The sequence below is a fragment of the Poecile atricapillus genome, chromosome 2, assembly GCF_030490865.1.
Source record: "Poecile atricapillus isolate bPoeAtr1 chromosome 2, bPoeAtr1.hap1, whole genome shotgun sequence".
In the NCBI taxonomy this organism is placed as follows: Eukaryota; Metazoa; Chordata; class Aves; order Passeriformes; family Paridae; genus Poecile; species Poecile atricapillus.
This window is the reverse complement of record NC_081250.1, coordinates 88,738,227-88,762,288: the sequence shown is the minus strand read 5'-3', so window position 1 is coordinate 88,762,288 and position 24,062 is coordinate 88,738,227. Positions and strand designations below refer to the sequence as shown.

Genomic DNA, 24,062 nt, shown 5'->3' with positions numbered 1-24,062 from the left:
AAAGTGCCTCATTTGACAGAACTGCAGCAGCTCCTACTCTTTTTGTCTTCCTTCTGCAGAGCTCATAATGTAATGGGCTGCCATGGGAAAAGGCCAGGTCTTCCTCAGTATATTCTGCCTTGCTTCTTTTCCCTGTCAGTGGCTCCCTCTGTGTTGGCAGCACTCATCCTTCACCAGTGCCTTGCTCGCATCAGTGTTTTCTTTTAACCTTGCCCAAGTCTGTCTTCAGAGGCAGTTCTCGAGCTCACCATAGAGTTTGATTTACAGCATGAGACAGCAACTGGTGCACATAAGAATTGCTCATGTCTTCAGCTCTTCTGAACTGAATCTGAAGTACAGATTTTGACTGATTTATGGTGTTATAGCTTATTAAACCTGATGTAAGGCCAGAGTGGTTATTTTTTTCAGAAGCGCACTACCTACAGTCTTCAGAAGGAACCAAAAACTGCAATAAATTACTTTAAAATATTTTCTACCTTAAAAAAACATTTTCTACTGTAGATTTCTCTTCTAGTCTTCTGTTTAGTAGATCTGCTCTTTGAGTAAAATACCTATTCCATGCTTACAAAATTACAAATGTTCAGTCTTAATCCAGAACAATTTCTTATTGCTCAGCAACCCCTTGACTTGGAAACCACACCATCTTCTAGGTGCAGTGGGTTTCAGAAGCTCAGAGCAGTGTAATAAAAACCTACCAGAAGTTAATTTATGCCAGCCAAAACTGCAGGACATTCTGCCTATAGAAAAAGTGGTGCTGTTTTTGCACAGTGATTGAGTGATTGCTGAGCATCCCACAGCTGTGGCTGTACTTTAAGAAGTACTGGCATCTCACTTTTATTGCATGAACTCTTGAGAAGTGAGGCTGGAACTATACCATCATTGCTGAAACCTGTTTGGGAGTATGTGCCAAAGTAGCCACTTTTTGCTCTCAGTTTTTCCTTTCACTGTCTGTGAAGTGTTTCGTGTGTTCACACATCTCACAAACTCAGCAATAAACTTCAAGAGGTCTGAGCCTGCTACGTCCAGTCAGAAAGACAGCCACAGGAGGGAAGGTGTGTCAGTGGGTCACCTTTTGGTCCTCACAAGAACAGTGACTGATGTAAAGCAGACTTAATGTTGTGACCTCAGGGCAGATTATATGTTAGCCATAGGTCTCTCCTATGCTGTTAGTGTAGCTAATTACTTAAACAACATTAGCCTGGTTAAAGAGCCTGGGAGAAGCCCTGGCGTGAGTCAGTTTAGCATGAGGTTCCAGAATTCAGAGCACTTCTTAATATTGACTGCATGCTTCCTAATGATTAAGACATCAAATTAGAGAAATTTCAAGACAGTTTTTATAATTGATTGTATTTGCTTTATTACCACTGTTTCATTAATGACACCCTTCTTTCCATGGTAGCTATTATTATTATTATTATTATTATTATTATTATTATTATTATTATTATTATTATTATTTTAACAGTAGCAGCAGAGACCTAGTCTGAGAATGCAAAACAAATGGCAAAGCACCTTTTAAGACTACTAAAAATTATGAATATCAATAAATCCAAAATCTCACTGAGAAAAATATTGTTCTTTTCATAAAAATGGATAGCAACTACTTTACTAACTTCCTGAATGTTTACTTTACTGAATTATTTAATTTACTAAATTCCTGAATGTTACAAAAAGAGAATGGGAAAATTGAATTTTTTTTTTCCTTGTTCCATCACTATTCAGCATCATGCTTTAAGATTTGTCCTCTGGAAACTTTTCTTTTAGTGGACTGTTATTCTTGGTTTAATTAAATGAACTTGTGATATTTTCTGTATTGCTGTGATGGGAAAGTTCTGTGGAGCCTTAGAAAGAGCAAGATACAAAGCCTGCACAAGAACAGAGATGGAGCATCCCCACTATTTCATACACTGAAAGTAAAAGCCTTGGTTCAGAGCTAGTCAAAGAAAAGAGGAAAGGTGTCCAGACAAAATTATGAGGAAGGAAAAAACTGTACTGCAAATCAATACCCTGCCTTGGATACTAAAGTATTTCACTAACAGAGAGTTTCCAAAAATGTTATGTTAAATGTTTTGCTAATACAAAACCTCTAGGAGGCAGAGTCAAAGCAATGGGTGTGAGTTGTGGGCACAGCATTAGCCACTCTTCTTCACCTAATGCAGGCAGGGTAAGCTTTGAAGCAGAACCAGTTTATATCCTAACAAGGCTATAGATTGGGATCTGTCATCTTAGGAAGGAAAAGAAGGAAACTGTCAGGGTTTTCAGAATGTTTTAAAGGGTTTCTCTTGATGCTGAAGGAAAAATTTCCTCCCACAACCCCCCACCCCCAACATTTGGATTTTTCTTTATATTCAATTTTTGGCACACGTTGTTTGTATCCATGGGTGTGCACCTCCCCTCAGGGGAAAACAAGAACAAACAACCCACAAAACTGTAGAGATGCTAGAAAATAATGATACGGTCAAGTAGCACTGGTGGCTGGGTCTTACAGAAAAGTGTTTTTTTGGTAAGAATTCAGATTAACTGCAGATCTGATGATAGTATCAGTTTAACTGAGCAGATGATGAAGGTTCTCCTCCAGCTGTGTTACAGTGATTAGAAAGTTGCTCGTGACTTACGTAAGTTGAAAATTAATAATTAGGTGTTCATGCAAAACCAGGGTCAAATTAGTCTTATTGGCTGGAAAACATAAGACTTACTGCCTCATCTTACATTTTCTAGATTCCCATGATATAGCTGTGAGACACAGAAAGAGCTTTATGCTCTACCTTATATTAGCAGACTAGCTGTGCAGAGTTAAAAATTCCAAGGAACAAGCAGCAGTTAGGCTTCCACATGCTGACTTCAAGGAACTGTGCATAGCAGGCTCCATTAAACAAAGGACAGAGGCGTTTCGTAATAAAGCAGAAAACAGGCCTGTATGTAACATTCAGGTTTTTAACAGCTGCCAGGAGAATTCATGTGCTTTTATAGTACAAGCTTCTCTTGCATTTCGTCCTTAGGATGAGAGAACCATAAGCAGAAATTGTTCTGCTGGACTGAGAAAAACCTTGGGAGATAAAGCCTCTAGAGGTAAAATGTGAATATCACATAAATACATACTTTTAGGGATGATTCTGTTATTCTCACAGAAATCTCTGTGGGCTCATGTCATCCAGCACTCTGGAGATGCAGTTTGAATACTGCTTCCATGAGGTGTGCAAGGCACTCTGCCTTTTTGAGAAAGACTCCCCAGTCATCTTTTATGCGACTGGTTTTATGGTTTGAAAAGTCATCCTGAAATTATTACCTCTGCTAAGAGTATGGCATGGGCATATGGAAGAAAAGAAAGCATGGACAGAAATACATACCCTCCCCTGGCTCAAAAAAAAGAAACCTCTTAATAGCAAACAGTAAATTAAATGTATCTTACCTGGAGTTTATTTGAATTCTTGGATAGCTATTAGTCTAAAAGCAGTTAACCGAAATTGAATTGTACCTGTAATTAAGATATTTATTCTAAAAGCGAGTCAGACAGCTGGCATGTACAACTTCCCCATTTTCGTGCAACTCCCAGGAAATTTTTAAAAAAGGCAAAGTATTCCTCATTATAATGTTTGAAAATTAGGATCTGCTTCTTTCAGAATGTGCTGCTCATTTTATTTAGAACAGAGACTTCAAACTCCCCTCATGGTGTGAAAACAGAGCTTGAATTAGCTGCTCTAAAGAAGTGGGAGATGGGGCATCAAAGAGCCTTCTGTTCATTAAGATAAACACGGAATATGTGTTTCATGTTTGGTTTCAGTATAACATTCTGAATAGAGGATTAAGCAATTGCTTCCCACAGTCTTAAACTATTGAGATGGTGTGGGAGAGGGAGGAAAATAAAAGGATTTTAGCTATTATGCAAAGAATTAGTGTTGAGAGAGTAAAAGGTCCCCCTATTACTCATTGAATTCTGCATAGATTTAGTTGTGTTGAGAGTGTAACATGGATCTCTGTTTTGGACACACAGAAAATACATAATTAGTTTGCAGGAGTCCATCTACAGTTTCAGTCTGGACACTGATCTTGTGAAATGGATTCTTGCCATTTCATTATGTACTTTCAAACCATATTATGTACTTTTCAGGGAAAATAACACACATAGTTTCATAACAAAATTTTCTTTTTATGTAATTCTTTTTGTTACATCTTAACTTTAGAAAGAAGCCTACATTATTTTTTTAGAAGTACCAGTGACAACTGGGGACAAAGATTTTACCCTTCTTGCTGTCAAATGTAGTCACCTTAGCTGCAGAAACAGTCATTCTCCACCCCACTTTGTATTCCCCAAATTTTTATTTCATGTGTTTTGTAGATCAAGCTGATTGAACGGATCATGTGAGTCAGAGTGAAAGAGGGCTTTGCAATCTATCCATGCCTTATGCCTTTTCTGTGAGTGTGGATGATAGATATTTTTATAAATTGGGTGGTAAACCATTTATAGTGCTTTATTTTGAATTAAATTAATGAGATTTTGGTAACAGTTATGACCATTATTGCAGCTGTCTTATGTCAGAGGAGCTCTTTTCTGTTGACACCAAGGAAATGTTAATGTATTAATTGTAATGTTCAAGTTCCCTGAGTGGCTTTTATACCCTTAGTTCTGTTAGCCAACCCATAAGGACATTTTTATATTTTAGGGATTTTTAATATATATATTTTATTTACTTCATTGTAGCTGATTAGAAATTACATACCTTTTTGCATATATTTTTTCTTCTAGGTATCTGTTGCTCCTCACTTTGGGAAACAGGCAGTAGCTAAATTTGGTCTTTCTTAGGGCAGCTGTTCTCATAATTTAGGGGGAAAAACTTACCAGGAATGGGTATATTTAATATTTTTTTGATAAATGTAGAAGCTCTATCAAGGGATGACTTATCAAGTTGATTATATTTTCTTTATTTTCTTTTCTTGTATTTATAACATTTCAGGGTTGCACTTTGGGGGAAGGGAGCTAGATCACCTTAAGAATATTTCATTTTCATGTTTGCAGCATTCTGTTTAAAACAGGAATTCTAAAGAATAGCAGTGGTTAGAATACATTGTTTAATGTGGTTTATAGCTGAAGTATTCAAATTCACAAAAAATTACCGTTAGCAAGGTCATCCTCCAGAGATTTTGTGGGAAAAGTAGCATTAAATAGGTGACAGACCTCAGCCAGAGACATCCAGTTCTATGCAAAAAAGAACACCAAAAAAAGCTCAGAAGTTAACTTTATGTATGTTTCTTGGAGGAAGCGAAGGAAGGACACCAAAATATCCTGTTTGACAGCATTTCCAGGTTCCATGGCTTCATTAGCACATTGACTCACCGGTCCTGCGTTGTGATCTGTCTCATTTGGGATTCAGTAGAAGGTGGCTATGTCTTGGTTTCACTCCCTGCTGATTGGTTTGCTGAGATTTCAGCTCATTATTTCCCTGACTTGCTGCTGTCTATTAGGTGATGCTGATGAATAGTGAATCAGATTGATATTTCTCTTATCCAAACATATATGTGAGATTGGATTTACTGGAGTGATAGGGAATTTGTCATCCTTAAACCTCAATTTCTGTATCTTTTTCACACCGAATTAGAACAATAACTATATTTGTTTTATGTTTCTCTTCTTCCTTATCTCCAATATTTAGCTTCTCATAATAAGAGAGAGAAAAAATGTATTTGAATGCAGATCACACAGGTTTCTGAGTACAGCCTGAAAACCTTAAGCACAAGAGCTTTCATTCTAGAGGCTCATTTCCAGTCTCTGCTTTATCTTAATCTCTTTGTTCAAAATCTTTTATAGGTGTTGACATATGCCTATTTGTCTACAGCTCTTTCAGGAAGAACATACATTTGAACATTTGGGCTTCTGAAATCCTGGTTCTTTTAGAGAGGAGCTGATATGCCATTACATGTGTGCTATTATGTAATATAAAACCAGGTCCCTGCTAACTCAGAATCGCTCTTCACTGAATACTTATTGGACATCTCTATATCTCAGACCTCTCTGATCTGATAAAATTCCACTGGAAAAATAAAATCTCATTCTACTTTGCATAGAACAAGCAGCTAACAAGACAAAAGAAATGCAAATAGAAGATGTCATCACCAGTCAAGACAAGATAATTGTGAATAGTTTGAATGCACATAGTTTGTACCTTCTTTGCATGTGTGACATAACTTCTCCTTCTCTCCCAGATGACTTAACTGTCCCACATTCTCTGTGGAGAGGCATATGCACACATGAAATTCCTATGGAAAAGCTGACATTATAAATTTATCTATAGGTTATCCAGTGCGGTGGTGTTAGCATTCAGGAACACATAATGACAGAATGATTATATGAAGGTGCTTTATTGAAGAGCTCTGGGTGTCAAGGGTACACATACCCAAATCTGACCCGACTTGGTTTTGAGCTGAACATGTTTTTATACTCTATCGATATATAACTTACATATTAATTATTAAACTTACATTGTTCTATTGTACACATTGATTTTACCCAAGCATGGATTTCTCGTGATCCCTCTCAACCCCCTAACATTGTTCCTCATGTTCTTTAAACAATAATTATATCTAATCACATCTAACAATTATATCATTTATATGATATATGATTATACACAGATGCAGTTTCACATGATCTTAGCAAGCACAAGGACTAACATTTCCCAGGGCCTACTTTTAACACTTTTCTCAGGGCTTGACAAGCCTTACTTTCTTTCTAACTCCCCGAATTTTCTATGATTTTAAAATCTTTTACTATCAATGGCACTCTGACTTTTCCATACTTGAACAGTATTACTTTCTATGACAATACCCAGACTGAAGTATAAGATGGAATGGCAGGTGCTGACCTATCACAATGCTGTCATGTGCAAATATTCATCAGCAATATGAGGTGTAACAGTATCTCCACAGGTTTCCTAGAGTACTTTGGCAAGGAGGTTTGTACACAAAAGAACAAGCTTGCTTTGTCACAATTTCTTCTGCTCAAAAAGTTTACCACTGCAAAAGTACAAGGCATTCATTGGGGCAGTAATTTGTGTGAAAAATCTGGTGCTGCTGGGAAGAAGAATTAATTAAATGATCATGTCTGGCTTAATGTAATGTCAGAAAATGCACATGGAGACAAAGTAATAAGAGGCATATTAATCCACACAAATGCAGAAGCTTCCCTTTTAACAGAGAAGTCCTTACAGTTCTGCTATAGGAGGAAGTCACTGATGAGTGCAGATTGTGGAGTGTGAGTAGTCTTTGTGCTGGAGGTAATCCTACATACATTACACACATAAATATGGGATGGTATTAGATAGACTTCATCTGATGTAATTTAGACATGGGATTAATTCTGATCCAAATTACAGAATGCATAAATTGTTCCTAATTTTAAAATAACTTTTAGGAGCAACTAGATACAATTCACCTTAATGAAATAATGCAGCAGTAAGGAATAAAATCTTTAAACTGAGAAGGAGTCAGGGCACTTGAATCCTTCCTAGCACCTTCTTGAGGTGAATATTGATGATTTTTCCAAATTCTAAGTCTTACAAAAGGCTTATGATGTGTTACTACTTTTATTCTCAAACAGAGATTTGTTCTGGTTTTTATTTTCTCTTGCTCACATTCTTGTCCCTAGAAGGGAGATGAGGTAAGCGCTGGATTTATGTAATACACAGTATAGATGATTTTGTTGAACAAAATAAAAATAAATCACAGCTATTTTCTGAATGTATCCCTTTTTCTGTCAGAATAAATTACAGATTGTTGGCAGTTTTTCTACAAGGTTTTCTGTGACATCAGACCTAATTACCACCTATTCTGCTACTTAAAAATATGGGACCCTGGCAACACAGCTTCCTTTCTCCAATCACAGAGCAGGAAAGAAACTGCAGGCTATTGCATTTGGATTTGTCAGAATAAATAATTAAAAGGCTCATCAGCTTCTCACTAATGAACAAGGAAATGTGATTAAGAAATTTTAAAGGAGAATAACTGAAAACAATATAGAAATGATAGCAGGATGATTGCTGTGAATGAGTGACTGAAATTTCTGAATAAGAGATTTCTTCAACCAGGCACAAGGACAGTAGTTTAATCTTCTATTAAAAGATTCCTGTCAGTTTGGAAAAGCTCTGAATCAGGAGATTAGACACATCTCAGAAGCTGACAAGTCAGTCACTTCTCTTACGACAGTTACTTTCTGGCAAATGCTCAGAAAAAACTTTTTTTGTGCATGGTTTTGGTTCGTTTTTTTTCTATTTCAAGGCTCAACTTCTACCCAACGACTAGGACATTTCGGACTAGTCAATCTTTTATTCTCAGAGACTCCGAAAATACAAATCATCTTTCAGACCAAAATGTTCTAGAGATGCTTGCCAAGTTTACTGTGGCTAACATCTAGAAATTGCACTGATTAGCTTCTGGCATTCTTCCTTGCAAGTGCTGTGCATGTTAGAACTTCATTAATTATCTTATTATTATTATTATTATTATTATTATTCAGCACAAAAAAAAAAAATGTACTTTCACCTTTTATCTAACCTGTTACTATGCTTTTAACATATTCTGTCCCAGCTTATCTTAAGGAGATAGCACATAATAGAGAAACTCAAAAAAAAGTGAAATAATGGATGCTGCTGCCGTTCTTCTGCTTGTCAGGAGAAATATATCTTATTTTCTTCCTTTATATACCTACATAAATGACACAGTCTTTTTATGAATAAAAGCACAGAAGTCAACAAGATTACAAAATTTCAAGTGTGGAACTTTCCAGATACTCAGATATAAAAGTAATATGCACAGAAGTAAGTGTGAGATTCATAGTTACAAAGATTAAGAACAAAAGGTAATATAAAATGTGAAGCATGCTCATGAGCCTCAAACAGGATACTCAGCATTACAGAAAATACTGTGGGGCTAAAACCCAGAAAGAAAAATGCTCTTCTACTTCAAGAGGTCTTTTGTGATTCTTCACCTTCGTTTGTTCTTTGCACATGATGTAGACCCACCATCGTGGAGTGCACAGTGTGCATAATGGAAGCTTCTTTAATACGAACATCTAGCAAAGACACAACCTCTCCTCAAAGAGCAGAGATGTTCAAGAGACGTCCATCCATCAGGAATTCTCTGCAGTTCTCTTTTACAAACTGCACAGTGTAAAAAAAAAAAAAAGAAAAAAAAAAAATTCTCTGTATGTTTTTCCAGGCCAGGTTCTGTGAAACCTTGTCTGCAAAGTTTCCCTTGAGCCCCTGTATTGCATGTAGGTAGTCAAAGAAGCATTCACAATGTCCTTTTTTCTTCTACAGAAAGAAGTCTTATAAGAGTAGTTCTTCATTATTCAAGTAAATTCCTTGTAAAACAACACTTTTATTTTGTGATTACATTTAGAATTTTATTATTTTTATTTTATCTCAGACATAACAGTTTATTTTCTGTGCTATGTTCCCATTATCTCCAGAGTTAGATCTGGAGAAAAACTTGTTTTTCAATTTATTTGTACCAGAACATCTTAGTTTTATGTATGGACTGAAACTATAAATCCTGCAATTCTTGTAAACCATTTCAGTGAAACTTTATCTTTCTACAGTAGATTAACTGTAGATAAATTCTTAATGCAACAGCACTTCCGAAACTTCTACATGAGGAAAGAAACATTTGAAAATTGTGTATGCATTTAAAGAAACTCAGAACTACCAGTTTTGTGTTAATTGCATCACACTACACCATTCTGAAAAATCATCATTTTTTTACATTGCCATAAAAATAATGTACCTGACATGTATGTGCACTTTTCTTTTGTAGGTGGAATGGAGAAAATAAAACAGCATACCTTTGCATTAGTTCACTACACCTATACTGTGCTTTCTAACTTGAAATATGCTAATGGGGCTCCTGTAGTACGTATTTACAGTGACACAGATTTCAGCAATCCTGATGTCCAAGGTCCAATCATTAATTTTAATGTGCTCGATGAAAATGGAGAAGTGCTTGGCTTTTCACAGGTATGTTTTTCTCTTGTCTTGAGTTTATTGTTGCATTTTAAACATGTTCATGATGAATCCTTTATCCTAAAAGAAATTTTTTATTCATTGTAGTTCTTTCTGAGGTTTTGGGTTTGTTTCTTCATAGCTCTGTGCTGTATATACACACCATTTTCAAAACAGTAGAAGGAGAATCCAATAAATAGTGCTAGCACAACACGAAATACATAATAGCCAGAGGCAATATCTTACAGATTTACTACTCCACAAATAGGATGTTTGGAAGTGGGCTGTTTTAACAGGATGACTAGGCAGTTTGATTTTTTGCTGGCTTCCTTCTCTAAAGTACTTAAAATTGGGAATTGAAGAGCAAGTCTGGAAAAGCTGATGAAGAGACTGCCTTGGAGCTTTGACATACAAGTGAAATTTGTTCTCAGAATATTGCAGTCACCAATGAAAGAGGAGTTCTCTTTTCCCTTCAGTTGTAATAATTACATTCTGATAATATTCCTGAGGAACCATGGAACAAGGTTGAATGATCAGTTTAAAGAATGAGATTCAAGCTCACGAAATCTTTAGATGCTGTCTTTCTCAGCAGCTTTTTGTAGCCTTTATCCATCAAGTATACCAAGTATCTTTAAGATGAATCTTCATTAGGCTTTTCTCCCTTCAGCAGAGAGTGACACAACTGTGTGTGTGGTTGTGCACTGTGTAGGATGTGGGTCACATAGGGGACAGTACCTCACTTGCTCATCAGCAATAGGCAGAAAAACAACAGTGTTCTTATTTTACTTGCTTCTTCTTTTTTCCCTTGGCTTCCTGAGAGAACAGGATAATGAGGGGAACATGGAGAAGTGTCTACAAAAATACAGGAAGAGATCCATTTCTCACTAGGGAGAACAGAAGTGAAGCACTTGTTTTTTAGCCTGCAAGTGTGGAGTCTTACATTTTTTTAAGGCATTTACCTGATGAACATGGGATGGCCAAATGTAGAGTACTCAGTAAGCTCTTCTTCACATTCATCTTTTGTAGACAATTCTACCAAATGGCAGCAAATGTTCACCACATTTCATTTCAAAACAGTCCACATTTTTGGAATTAATTAGTAATTTATATAGCTTTCAATATGTGTGACAATGTTCAGAAAAGATTGGAGATATTAACACAACTGAATTTGTGAAACTCCCCAAACACTTCAATATTGCTTCTGTTCTTTGATTAAAATCAAAACCTTTATTCTGATATCTGATTTTCACAACTTCTTGGTAAAATTGGTTGATCAGTGTTTCGCTTTTTAGATCTCAGCTGTACCCTCAAATTAAAAATTCTTTCATAGTCTTATGAATCCATTCTGCCTGTTTGCTTTATTGGCTGCTCATAAAAAGCTTCTTTATTGGTCTGTATCATCTGGATTGTACTGTTCACCAGATTCTGAAAATTTCTAGTATATGTGGAATGAAGAACTATAAAATTTTCAAATGCATCCCAGTCTCATCTGCAGTGCCTGATTGACTACTTTGTTTAATTAAGATAATGTGCAATTTAATGACTTTTAGAATTAACAAGCACTATTCTTTCCAAAGCTACAATGTGTCATATATATATAATTGGCTTCTTTATGGAATGAAATTCTTCCGTAGACACCTTACAGAAGTTTTGGGGGAGAAAAACCTTTGCTGCTTCTTTGTTGGAAATGGAAAAATAGAAACTTCCACAGATGCTGATGGGTTTGATCTGCAGCCTTGGAAAGAGCTTGGGTTAATGTAATGATGAAGGTACACAGACATTGGGTAGAGAAATTATAAACTTATGTTCCTATAGTTATAAGTAAGAATATGCCTAGAGCAGGTAAGAAATTATATTAGGTAAAATAGTTTGAGGTTTGAGCTGTAATAGTGTGACTTACAGAGTAAGCTAAGGATCTAGAAACTATAATAGAGGTGTGTGTATGAGTACGTGACCTGTCAGCTTATTGGCTAAGACACAGACGCAGTGCAGCAAAATTAAGTAAAGGTGATAGGTTAATAAGTGAAAACAAGTTCCGTATCAACTGCCTATTGGACCAAAATGTTATATATTGCTGTGCAAAGAAGAAACTCGTGTCTACCTTGAGCTATGGCTGACTTGTTGCTCCTCTAAATCTCACACCTTGAGACTGACGTCTTATCTGGCTACTTGAGAAATAAATCATCTCAAAGCATGGTGGTTCCATCCCTCATTCTTCATCTCAACACTTCTTGTTTATGATTATAAAGAAAATACATACAGCAGAAAGTAAGCTTCATCAAACTGACAATATTATCTCTTCATACCTGCATGAATGTCTAAATTTATATAGCTTTATTTGAATCAAACTTAACTTACTAACTTAACTCCAATACTTATATTAATTGTTTGGAAGTGAAATAGTGTCCTCTACTTTGGTCATGTCTATGATCTACACATTCATGTGCATTCACTGGGCAGTCTCCAAATGCAATCCAGTAGAGTCAGCAGAACAGTGTTTCAGAAAGCTCCCAGAAAACATTTTGGGAATTTTTTTATGAAGTGAAAATTGGATGGCATTTCTGTCTGGCATACCTACTACTAGTGGACAGTTAATGACTCAAGTTATCTTTGCATGTTAAAAGAGAAATCATAGAACATCCTATTTCTTTATGGATGATATCCCATCTATAATTAATTACTTATAACCAGGCATTAAACCAGTTCTATTTGCCTTTCTGACAGGCAATTGTTATGTGCCCAATGTGTATTGTAGGGCACAGTGTGACTGGACATTAACATTTGGTAGCTTGAGAAAGAAAATATGACCAACTGATTCCAGAGAAAATATTATGAGGAGGTTTGGAGCAGTTTATTTGGAACACTTGAGATTGGCAAGAAAGAATTCATAAGTAGACACTGTCTTCAGAGGATACCAAGCTTACATTTAAGCCTCAAGATTTGCATAATTGGCATGATATTCAAAACTCTGAACTAAGCTCAAGATATTTAGGATGTGAAAGGCATGTAGTGAAATGCATGACATGTAATACCACAGCTGAAAAATGAAAACAGAGAAAAAATTATGTCTTTCATCTGTGTAGCAATGGGGAAGAAAGTTATTCTTACCTGCTCATATGGTTTAAATCCATTTATCAGTGTTATCAGCTTAATTACCAGAGCTGACAAGATTGTGCCAGTAAACACAAACATTCTTGAATTACATGCATGGGGTCAATTGCACCAAGAGGAAATAGTCACAATCTCAGGTTCATCTTTGAGTAAAACCTTTCATTGCACTGAAGAGCAAATGAAGGCATTTCATTAAAATGAGAAACAAATAACCACATCATGGTTGCACTCTCAGAGATTGCAGCACTTTTTACAGCTTCCTGTCCCAATACAGATGATATAGAGTATTTGGATGTTTAGAAGTGATATTGTGGGAGTGAAATAATTATGCAAGTTAGTTGAATTTCTGTTGCTTTTTTGTTTAAATGTTTCTTTGTGATGGTTGAATGTCTTAGAATATTATACTTGGAATAAACTTGTGTTTTATACTATATGTATCATTGGTTTAATTGACAGTTTAATTACTAGTTTAGGATTTTTTCCTCTAAATGGTAATTAAAACAATTAAATAAGAGGGACTTGTGGACTAAACAACAATAGTCAATGGAAAGCTTTGGTTTTAATTTAGATTTTTCACGAAACATTTCTTTATCTAGAAATAAAACTACTACAGTTTTGAAGTTTCCATAAATCTCTCATCTTGGAGCGCTAAAACTGCATTAAGTTTTCTCCTTTGAGCTGCACCAAATACTTTCCATGAAAATTATTTCCTTCAGTAAAGCTGTCTTGTGGACTACTATTGGTAGTAATTTGTTCTGGAAATCACTTGGGAGGACACCTGTATTCTTTTCACACAAGATGCCTGTCCTCTAAAATAGCACCTCTGTCATTTTGTTAAGTGTTTATTTGCACTGCAGCATCAAAAAGCCTGTGTTACGAACAGGGGTTGAATTATGATGAGTACTTGACAGGCCCAGGACATAAAGACGGCCTTTTTGCCAAATGGCTTCTTCATATATACTTGTCTAGTCAAGAATGGATAATTCCCCAGCATTATAGTTTTTGATGCTAATGAAGTGTGGACAGATGACAGACTGGTAATTTGGAAAGGTGCTAAAGTGCAGGGGTAGAGATGAAGGACCTCTGCAGGATAGAAGCAGAAGAGCTGACGTTAAAGCAGCAAACTGTCAATCTTCTGCTTCCTTGTGAGGCTACCAGAAAAAGAGAAGCAAATCAGCCTTAGACTTTAAAGAGGGCTTGTGATGTGACAAAAAGATGATGTTACAGATATATACCTGGTGCTGAGCTAATGCAGCAAACCCTTCACACAGAGAATCATCAGCTCATTTATTAGTAATTAATATCTGCAGCCTTCAGCATATATGGATGTCATGTGTTCTGTCATTCCCAAGTCTCTTCCAGCCTCTCAAACACTGACAGCAATGACTCAGCTTCAATTTGCATCCTTGCCATCTTTTCTTTTTTAGCAAAACTTGCTTAGGACTCTATGAAGTCCAACCTGATTTGAATGTCAAACAGATGGAAGAGTCATAAGAGCGCAACATAGATTTGAGACAACAATCATACACACGAAAAAGTGCATTTCTTATAAACTGGGTCAAAGTACAAATTTTCTTGTATGTTCTCTTCACATTTGCAGATGTGAAAAAACATCACCAGCTCCGCTCTGGGAGATCCTTTTTGCTAATATAATTTATAAAATTTTCTCTTTGTTTTGACAGAGAGATGAGGCCTATGAAATTCTCTTTGTATATTCAGTAGATTAATTGCAGAGTGATTTTGTAATCCCTTCATATTTTATTCTATAAAGTCAGTTTGGAATCTGGAAGAAGGGAAAGAGGTAGGAGACACAGATGGCCAGATGGAATTTTACCTGGAACATTTGTTGAATTGTATGCACTAGAGAGATCTTACCCAGCCACAACTTTCAGTTCAGTGTTATGTCAGTAGTGAAAAATACTCCTTCCCTTATCAAACTTCTTCTTTTTCCACTCTGATCTTCTGAGACAATATTTTTATTTTTCCTCTTGTGTGTAATAGAGCCAGTAACAGGCTTTAAAAGGAGCAAACCATCATGGCTGTCTTTTGAAAAGGCCATCATTTCACATTTTAGCTGTGGATTACCAGCATCCTTCCCTACTCTGCTTTTTCACACTGCCTCCTTAGCTTGGAGCCTGAACCTAAGCACAAGTAACTTGCTGTGATTGGCTTACCTACAAAAGTTCCTTTGGTGTGCATATATGCCTGCCATGTTCCCTAAAATCCTGTCAGGAAGGGAATGAGCATCAGTCCATTAGCAGTCTCAGCCTTCTTGCCTACCACTTCACACTTGTGTGTGACAGACAAACTGCTATAACAGGAATAGCTGCCAAAGACAGAGAATGTAAACATTTTGGTTTGCCTAAGGAAGGCTCTTCTGCAGTGTTGCATATGAATGAGTTTTGCCTCTCAAGACTGAGAACCCTGCTCACACAGATTATAATCAGTTTTGCCTAGGAACCTACATTAGCATGTCCTGGCTCACCCTTATCAATCCAGATAGAGAGAAGGGAGGTCTAGACTTTGAGTTTACTTTCTTCATCCATTTCTCAATTAAAAGGAAAAAATCAGTATTTCTCAAGAGGCAACATCTAGTGTGCATCTCTTCAGTTTAAATCTATGAAATGGTTTGATGACTGCTCTTATTATGGCATGTGCCCACTCACTCACTCACTTTCCTCCATGCACCAAGAGGAAATAGCCACAATCTCAGGTTCTTCTCTGAGTAAAACCTTCATTGCAGCAATGAAGAGCAAATGAAGGCATTTCATTGAGGTAAGAAACAAATAACCACAGCATGATTGGACTCTCAGAGATGGCAGCAATTTTTACAGCCTCCTGTACCCACCCTTGAATTAATGTAATATAAGGATTGACTTGATGACCCACTGCTGGGTTTTTCCTTTTCTCCCTTGCTTTCTATCATTCTGAGGTGAAGGCCAGGGTCTTCCATCAGAATTTGTGGCTGCAAATCACTTTCATCCAACCACACAGTGAGTACTAGTACTGGTCATTGAAAAGGTACTCACAGAGTACCTTCTGCACTCTGGGGCCTCTTTCTGCTAATAGTATATGTTAGGAGTATAATCTTTAGATCCAGATCACAGAATATTCTGAGTTAGAAGGGACTCGCAAGGATCAAGTCCAACCCTAAGTAAATGGCCCATACAGGGATAAAACCCACAACTTTGGTGTTATTAGCACCTTGCTTGAAGAAGGCAAAATCAGAATGAGACACTCCCAATAATAAAAAACTAGTTTTCCTTTTAACTCCATTTATCCCTCTGTGTCCAAAGCATTCTGTGTTAGTGAATTGTCTTGTAAACAGCTTAGCAGCCAAGATAAATTCAGACCTGTGGTTTGAGATGTAGAGGGAGAAAAATATATCTTAGAATTGGATGGTAATTTTTACTTAAACCTTTCTTACCAGAGGCAATGTGTTCTGGAACTTAGCTGTATTCAGTACTGCAAAATATTTCCTAGTAATTAAACTAAATTTCTCACACTGCAGCTAAAGTCCATTATTACATGTATTGGGAAAAGAAAGAGACACCAATTTGGGCAGAAAAGCAGAAAAAAAAAAGAGGATTTCAGACATCCAGCATGGGGGAAGAATTGGACAAGAAGCATGAAGCAATGTTGTATGGGTGAGGTGTGATGAGAGAAGAGACAGAGCAGTATATGCAGGTAGAAGTTTTTCCATCTGCTTGTATTTGGACAGGTCTGCAAACAAAAGTAACATGGGACAAAGTAGTGTGAGTCAGGATGGGAAATACACAAAAAGGTAGCTGCTCTAGGTAAATAGCATGGTGATAGCCAGTTCTGGAAGTGCTTTCATACTGTAAGTACACTTCCTTTACTTTGATTTCACAATATTCTCTTTTAAAAGCTTCCTTTTCCTTTAGTAATATCTTAAGGAATTGTTTAGTTGGACTTAGGTTAGTCACCAAGACCCGACAATAGCCAGGTGAAATGCCCTCCTTCTGCTGTAGGCTTTCAGTGTCACTTTGAGGGATTCAATGCCTTATCTTCCCAAGTTACTCTTACCTCACAAGAGTGGAGAGAAAATAAGTTAAATACTGTCAAATCTTCAGATATCAAGTGGTGGATACATTTGTATATACACAGCTGGTTCAATACAAGTTCATATCACTGCTTGTCATCAGCTGATAAATGGGACCAGGCAATACCTGGAGTGGGTAGATTTCTCAAAAGAATTGCTGTTTGTGTCTCAGACGGTATTTTTAGTTTCACTAGAAGATCATCTCCAGCACACTGTACACATGGTGTATAGGTTCAAAATTAGAGCAATGGAAACATGTGAATTACAGGAAGGAAAAAAACCCAAAATAACTAGCTACAGCATTTCCCATGCACAGAAGTTGATACCAGGTCAATTGGATCACACTGACCAGAGCCTGGTACTACTTGTCAGTACTTGTCTGAAAATTCATACTACATCCCCACAGGATAAAGTGGGCAATGAGGGGGGAAACCTCAAACTACATTTAATCTATTTGAAATAAATCTTCATAGAAAGTTATTAAGCAAGACATCTTTGTTGCTTTTCATATTCAATCCTTTTAGTTTTTGGGGTTTTTTTCAATCTGTTTCTTTTTACCTGTAAAACAATCATTCAGTTTTGTAAGTGCAGTATTTTTTCATCTGGGCCACAGAAAATGGAAATCCAGGATTTTTTAATTCGAACTAAGAATGGCTTTGCAGCAATGGTCATATGACTCTGAGCTAGTTACACTAATGCTTTTAAAAGCATAACCACTCATTATATTAATTTTGATGACTCAGGAAAAGAAAAATGTTCTCTAACTTGCTTAATGGGATTTTTGGCCATCTTCCCAGTAGCTACCTAAAAATTGCTGAGGTGATTACTCATTATTGATTTTAGCTATGGATTTAGCCATTGATTTCAGGAAGCCAGGAATGGTAGATGGACCAGCACAATAGAATGCAAACAGGATTATAAGGACAAAAAGATCGTTGTGAAGATTCCTGTTGAACAAATACTGATTTCCTTGGTTCCAATTAGTTTCCAGTTGTGCTGTGGATGTCTTGGACCAGGGAGATAGCAGCAATGCAGTAAACTACACTGGCGTGTCAATAAATGGCACTTTGTTTCCTCAAATTGGCAAGAAGTCATTACAATCTGGATCTTTGCTTTTGTGACATGGCACTGGGTGCTCAAAGACAGCTCTTGCAAAAAGGAGCTCACAATATAGGAGGCAGCATCATTGATCTAGGTCTGAACATAATCATGATGGTTGATCACTGACTGAACATAAGGAGGTGCTGTACTTCAGAGGCTCAATGTGGGAAATGCAAGCCTGATTAGTAGGTAATGAAGCTCTCTTCTTGTTGAGGTAGTAGTGACAGAGTACAGGCTGAGTTATTTCTGTTATATCTCATTGCAGGGGGACAAAGACACATGAGTTAGTGTGCTTGAAATTGCCTACTATTAAACTGCACATCAGAGCTGATCAAGGTTAGAAAGCCTCATGAAAGACTAGACTGAAGGTGCTGTCTGACACTGTTTCTCTGGAGTGTCCTTGCACGTTGCTAAGGAAACGAAAAGAGATAAAAGAAAGATGCTCATAGTTGTTCAGATGAAAGCATCCAAGATGAATGTGAGAGGCTAAATATTTTCTGTTTGGTAACAGGGCCAAACTGTGTCTCTAAACTACAGACCTTCTCATATGAGAGAAATGTGGAAAAAATCCACATGGTAATAGGAAATGAACTGCACTTGTGACAGCTTCCACCGGATTCCCTTGTCCTTGATCTTGGTAAAAGCAGATCAGCTGCCTTTGAATGCATGCAGTGTCTAGTTTCAGTCCAACATCTGAATCTTTTGAAGACAAAAAGAGACTGGCCCCACCTTCTCTATTACGCTGCTTCCTTGTTTGCATCTTCCTGTCCCCACACCCTTCTACCCTTCCCCACCACAGTATAGGATCCTGTGACTGTAATTAAAGTAATATGGAAATTTGACCCCACAGCCTCCCCATGTTCTATTAACCCTGATTTCAGAGTTAAATACAGACAGAAGAGAATTTAACTGCTTTAAAAGAAAGAGGAAAAGGTGGAGAAGGTTTTGAGTATGACAGGAATGAGAAACCTTTGTCACTGCACCTTCAGTAGCATCCACTGCACACTTTTATTCCTAGGCATTGTTTCCCACTTGTATTAGTCTGCTACATTTCCCTTTATCCCTCTTGATATGAGTTATAGCTTAGTCTTCTGTGTGGTTTTCCTCTGGCTTCAACCTTTCTGACTAGCAGCAATTTGACCAAAAGCCTTTAGCCTACAAAATAGCTGAGGATGCTCAATGGGATGGAGAGATCCAGATGGTCTTCTATGACTCGCAAGTGGATGTTTTGTTGAAGTCAATTAGGAAACCACAGAAGCTTGAGTTCCTTTACTTTGATTTCTTCCTGAAATCCATCCTTCCCCTGATATCATTTTAGCAAACCAGATGTTGTCAATGAGTGCAGTTTGAATTGGAGGGAAAAAAACAAACAAACAAACAGAAGAGAAGGTGTCATTAGTTGGAGAGATCTGTGATCATTAAGATACCAAATCAAAGAAAGAAGACCAAGGTGTTTAACTTACTCATCAGTCTGTTCTATTTCAAATAGCTGGATCTTGGACTCATGAAGTTTACATATGTTCAAATAGGTCTGTGCCAAATTCACTTGCATATACAGCAGGAAAGAAAAAAGCAGTTGAGAAAAATATTAGGTCATCCATGAACAAGACTGTGTTTCATTGTTTCATTTGGTTTTTATAGCCACCCTATCCCCAAGAAATCTTCTAGCTTCTGGTTCTCAGAAATGAAAAATTACTGTTACTCCTTTATGCATGAAGAACCTGAGGTTCAGTATGTATATGGCATCTCCTAAGTAAGAATTCCTGACAAGTGGCAACCCACATGCTTTGAATTATGCTAATATTTCCAGGCTGCTTCTTTCCCATGCAATCTTACCTGCTATTTGACTGTCTTTCTAACTAGCCAAGAAAATTATCACATTCGCTGTAAAGTTCCTGATAAGATAGCATTTATACTGAACAAGTATTTTCAGGACACTGAACTTGACAATTTTAGTAAATTTCAATATCTCTGTCTAATACTTCACTGTCTTCTATGGAAGGGATTTTGGTCAGAGTAAGTGATGAATAGATGAAGATGGAATAGAGATACCCTATATATCCTCTCTTTGGTTCATTTAAACCATTGTCAACAACTAGAGGCAAAAAGGAGTGGATCAGATTACTCAATACTGAGGGAATCTGCCTGCATTGAAACTTTTTCTCTGAGATGGCAAAAAATGTCTTTATTGCAGAAAGCCATGCAGTTAAAACAGTTAATGATACTGTAACTCAACTAAAATCCTGACCCCTCCCCCCCCACTAAATTATTTGGAAACAAGTGCTGATTTTTTTTTTCCTTCTGACCTACTTCTTATTAAATTGTATTAAACAAGATTAAGTATGCATTTGCATCAGCAACAGCGTTTCACAGTCAAATGCTGGATGACAGAAAGAGCTAGCTTACTTTCTCTCCAATTCCATGCCGTGAATCAGTGAATTAATTTACCGGTGGATGTGGAGAACAGCATCATGAAGCCTGTTTTATAACCAGCCATCAGTGGTGTGCAGTGAAATTCTTGTAATGAGCAAATCCATCAGACAGACAAACTGCCCTGGTGCTGGCATTGTAGAAAGCAGAATAAGAAGTCCTAATCCCAATTCCTGAAGGACAGTACTTACCAGTATTGAATTATATATATATATATATATATTTTTTTTTTTTCAGAACATTTCATAATATATTATAAAAAGTTCCTTTATTCCTATGTGAATAGTTCTTGTGATGGTAAGATAACTCACAAATAAGTACTTGCTTGAATAAAAGCTGCAGAATTGCATCCTATGGGAATGAATTCAGCAGGGGTTTCTAAAGCATTCATCATTCTTAGTGAGTCTTAGACTTAGTTGATTAGGAATAATGCAAAATTATGTGACATTTGTAAATCTTTACTATATTTAGTATATACATACCTTCAGCAAGTATCATTCACAGACTTATTTCAATGGAACCTGAAACCAGAGAAAAGGTTACAGGTTTCACTGAGAGCCCCAGAAGCCCTGAAATGAATGGTTAGCAGAACTCAGTCATTTAGCAAGCACAGAGAAGTCATCAGTGCATTGTGTGACAGGGAATGGGAAAGCAGAACAGACCAGAATCTCATTTCTTCTCAGAGTTTTCCAACTGAGTGTCAACTAAAATACCATATTTCCAAGAGAGGACTACTGTAGGGTAATGCATTAAAGTGAAAGTTCTCCACTTAAATATTTTTTATAATAAAAAAAAAAATAAATGTATATATCAGATAGAGCCCTATGAAAAAAAAACCCAAATTTGAACATTTGATTAAGCTGGCAACACTAAGGGAAAGCTCTCTGATGGAAAAAAAATTAACTGTTTTAAAAAACTGGTTTAGGCGAACTTCTTTTATGTATCTTTATTAAATTTGAAGACCGTGACTTGTAGTGTGAAAAGCACATTTTGCTTGTCAAAAATCAAGAGAATGTGGCATCGGAAGTGTTGGGGTGTGAAGCAGTCTGCAGGGCTAGGCTCACAGCAAGGAGCTTCAGAAAAGGTAATGAATGCCAAGAGGCTCTGAGAGACAGAAGGAACTCTAAGATAGCTTGATGGCTTGATTACCATGTCCTCACTGAATGAAATCAGTAAAAACGCTGCAAGATTTCTGCATTTGTTTTGCAGTTTAATTGTAGTCTTTAATCTCTAAAAGACCAAGGCACAATAATTCCAAGTATCAGACCCAGGGAATCACCAAAACTAACAATCCAAATACATTAAGCTGTGTACTTATCATTAGTACCATTCATGCTTCTGTGCCTTCATTAATGAACGTATTTCTGGTTCCCAAAAGTCAGCCTCCGCTGTTACAGACAGAGCTGAAAGTGACGTTCTGTAGTTCATAACCCTGAGCTCAATATCCATTATTGCTCCTTATGGCAATTTGAAGATGTGCTTTATTTAAGGAAGCTTTTTTTCATCAAAATAACTGTAACAGATGTTTTATGTTCTATTTGTTTTGCTATGTGGTAGCACTGTAGAGAGAGATTAAATTAACTCCCCAAGTAATGCATTTCTAGGGTGAAACTAAACGAGAAGAAATCAAAACCTATGTCCAAGGGAAAACCAAGCATCTCTTCAAGGGACAGATATTTTTAGTGTTGCCTTTACTGGTTCTTTACATGGTGTCATTGCAAAAAGTGTGCATCACATTCCCCAAATCTGTGCACATTATCACATTGGTGATAATAAACTTCAGTTAATACTAAAGCTATTATTAACTTACCTTTTTTCTCCTGAATGTCAATTCCTATATTCCTCTAATGATCATGTTTTTTATGTCTCAGTAGTCCTTGTCTAATGTGCAAATGGATAGATATTACAGTTAAAGTATTACTGTAGGTGAGGATTGGATTGCATGGCTAGAATGAAATTACTGTTCATTAAAGAATAGTAATAATTTATTTAACAAAATTTAAAAAAAAAATTAAAATCTTGTTTGCAATTTCTTGAAGATGTGTTATGGAAACTATATTACACTACATGCATTTTGATGGACAAGGCTGCCCCAGGAACGTTCCTTTTAAAAAGTATTAATAGTAAAAAGATTATATATTTTAAAGGTTTTGTATACTGAGTAAATAAGCCCAAACACTGTATGATTTCAGTAGTGAAGTATGTCATGATTTTTGCCTTGCTTGTCATGATTAACAGAACGACAGATCCGCCCACAAGTCACTAGCACCATGACAAACCATGCTATGGCAGAATGACAACTTTTCTCATCTAAATGAAAAAAGACGTCAAGAAAATGTCACTGTTCCCATATTGATGTCTTCTGACAAAACAAAGCTAGCGACACCACAACAGTCTCTCTCAACAGATGCCTTTTACTAAAACTTCAATTTGAGAAACTTGCTTTAAACACAAGATATTCTCCAAGGCATTAATCATCAATTGGGATCTTGGGGCTGATTGTGTTCTCTGCTTTCCAAGTCTGTATATATGGAGTTATTTTGATTATATCTCTGTTGGAGAATCAAACTATTTTGAACTGAACTGGTGGTGCAGAACACATTTAAATGGGAGCTTGAGAACTTGTGCACTATAGCAGTATAGAATTCTTTGGTATAGAGCGCATTTTTGTGCAGAGACCCTTATGCCCACACGTGAAAAAAAAACCCAAGAACTCTGAACTGCTTTTAGCAGAGCTAAATACTGTTTAGGTTGAATTATTTCAGCATGGAGTAAGTTCTAACAGAAGGCTTGGGTTTTCTAGCCCCTGAGGCAGTGACTTTAAGGGTGCTTCATGCACACAGTGAAACTCAGAGATACCAGAAGATAGAAGCTTGGCATGTCAAGACAGAAGATAAAGTGAATGATACCAGTATATTGGTATATGTATTGGGTCGTTGTCCTGTACAGAGGAAATTTATGTTAAAAATAATAAAGGCCAGTAGAGATGTAGCCAGCTACAAAAGCTGGGTTGAACATTTATACTGATGCGTCTAACAAAAACATGAGCTCACATTTAGGGAAGTGGTTAGTATGACTTTGTTGACACTCCCTTTCCTGCCCCTTTAGGCTGAGCTGTTGCTGTGCATCCAGCTGAGCCCAAGCCTGATTCTGTCTCTGATACATCTGAGTCCCCTGAGTCCACAGCGTGGTCATTTGCAGGGCTCTCAGCTCTCCTTTTGTAGAAAAGGGGCAAAAGCACAGAGGGGTTAATGCAAGTTGTGCAAGTTGTTTTTGGAGTCTGTGGTAGAGGTGGGAGTCCAGTTTCATGCATTTGTCTGTCCTTCTTTGCAGTCTTGACCAGGAATGCTCATCATTTTTCATCAAAG

At 36.9% G+C, this 24,062-nt stretch overlaps 1 protein-coding gene across 2 annotated transcripts in view; it reads left to right on the top strand.

Moving 5' to 3' along the window:
* The window catches only part of MOCOS (molybdenum cofactor sulfurase), a 213,433-nt gene that overhangs the window by 149,703 nt on the left and 39,668 nt on the right, over nucleotides 1-24,062 (top strand). For both annotated transcript variants that reach the window (XM_058830908.1, XM_058830909.1), the window contains exon 6: nucleotides 9,805-10,004. In XM_058830908.1, coding sequence (XP_058686891.1) covers nucleotides 9,805-10,004 — 200 coding nt within the window. The remainder of the gene's footprint in view (nucleotides 1-9,804; nucleotides 10,005-24,062) is intronic.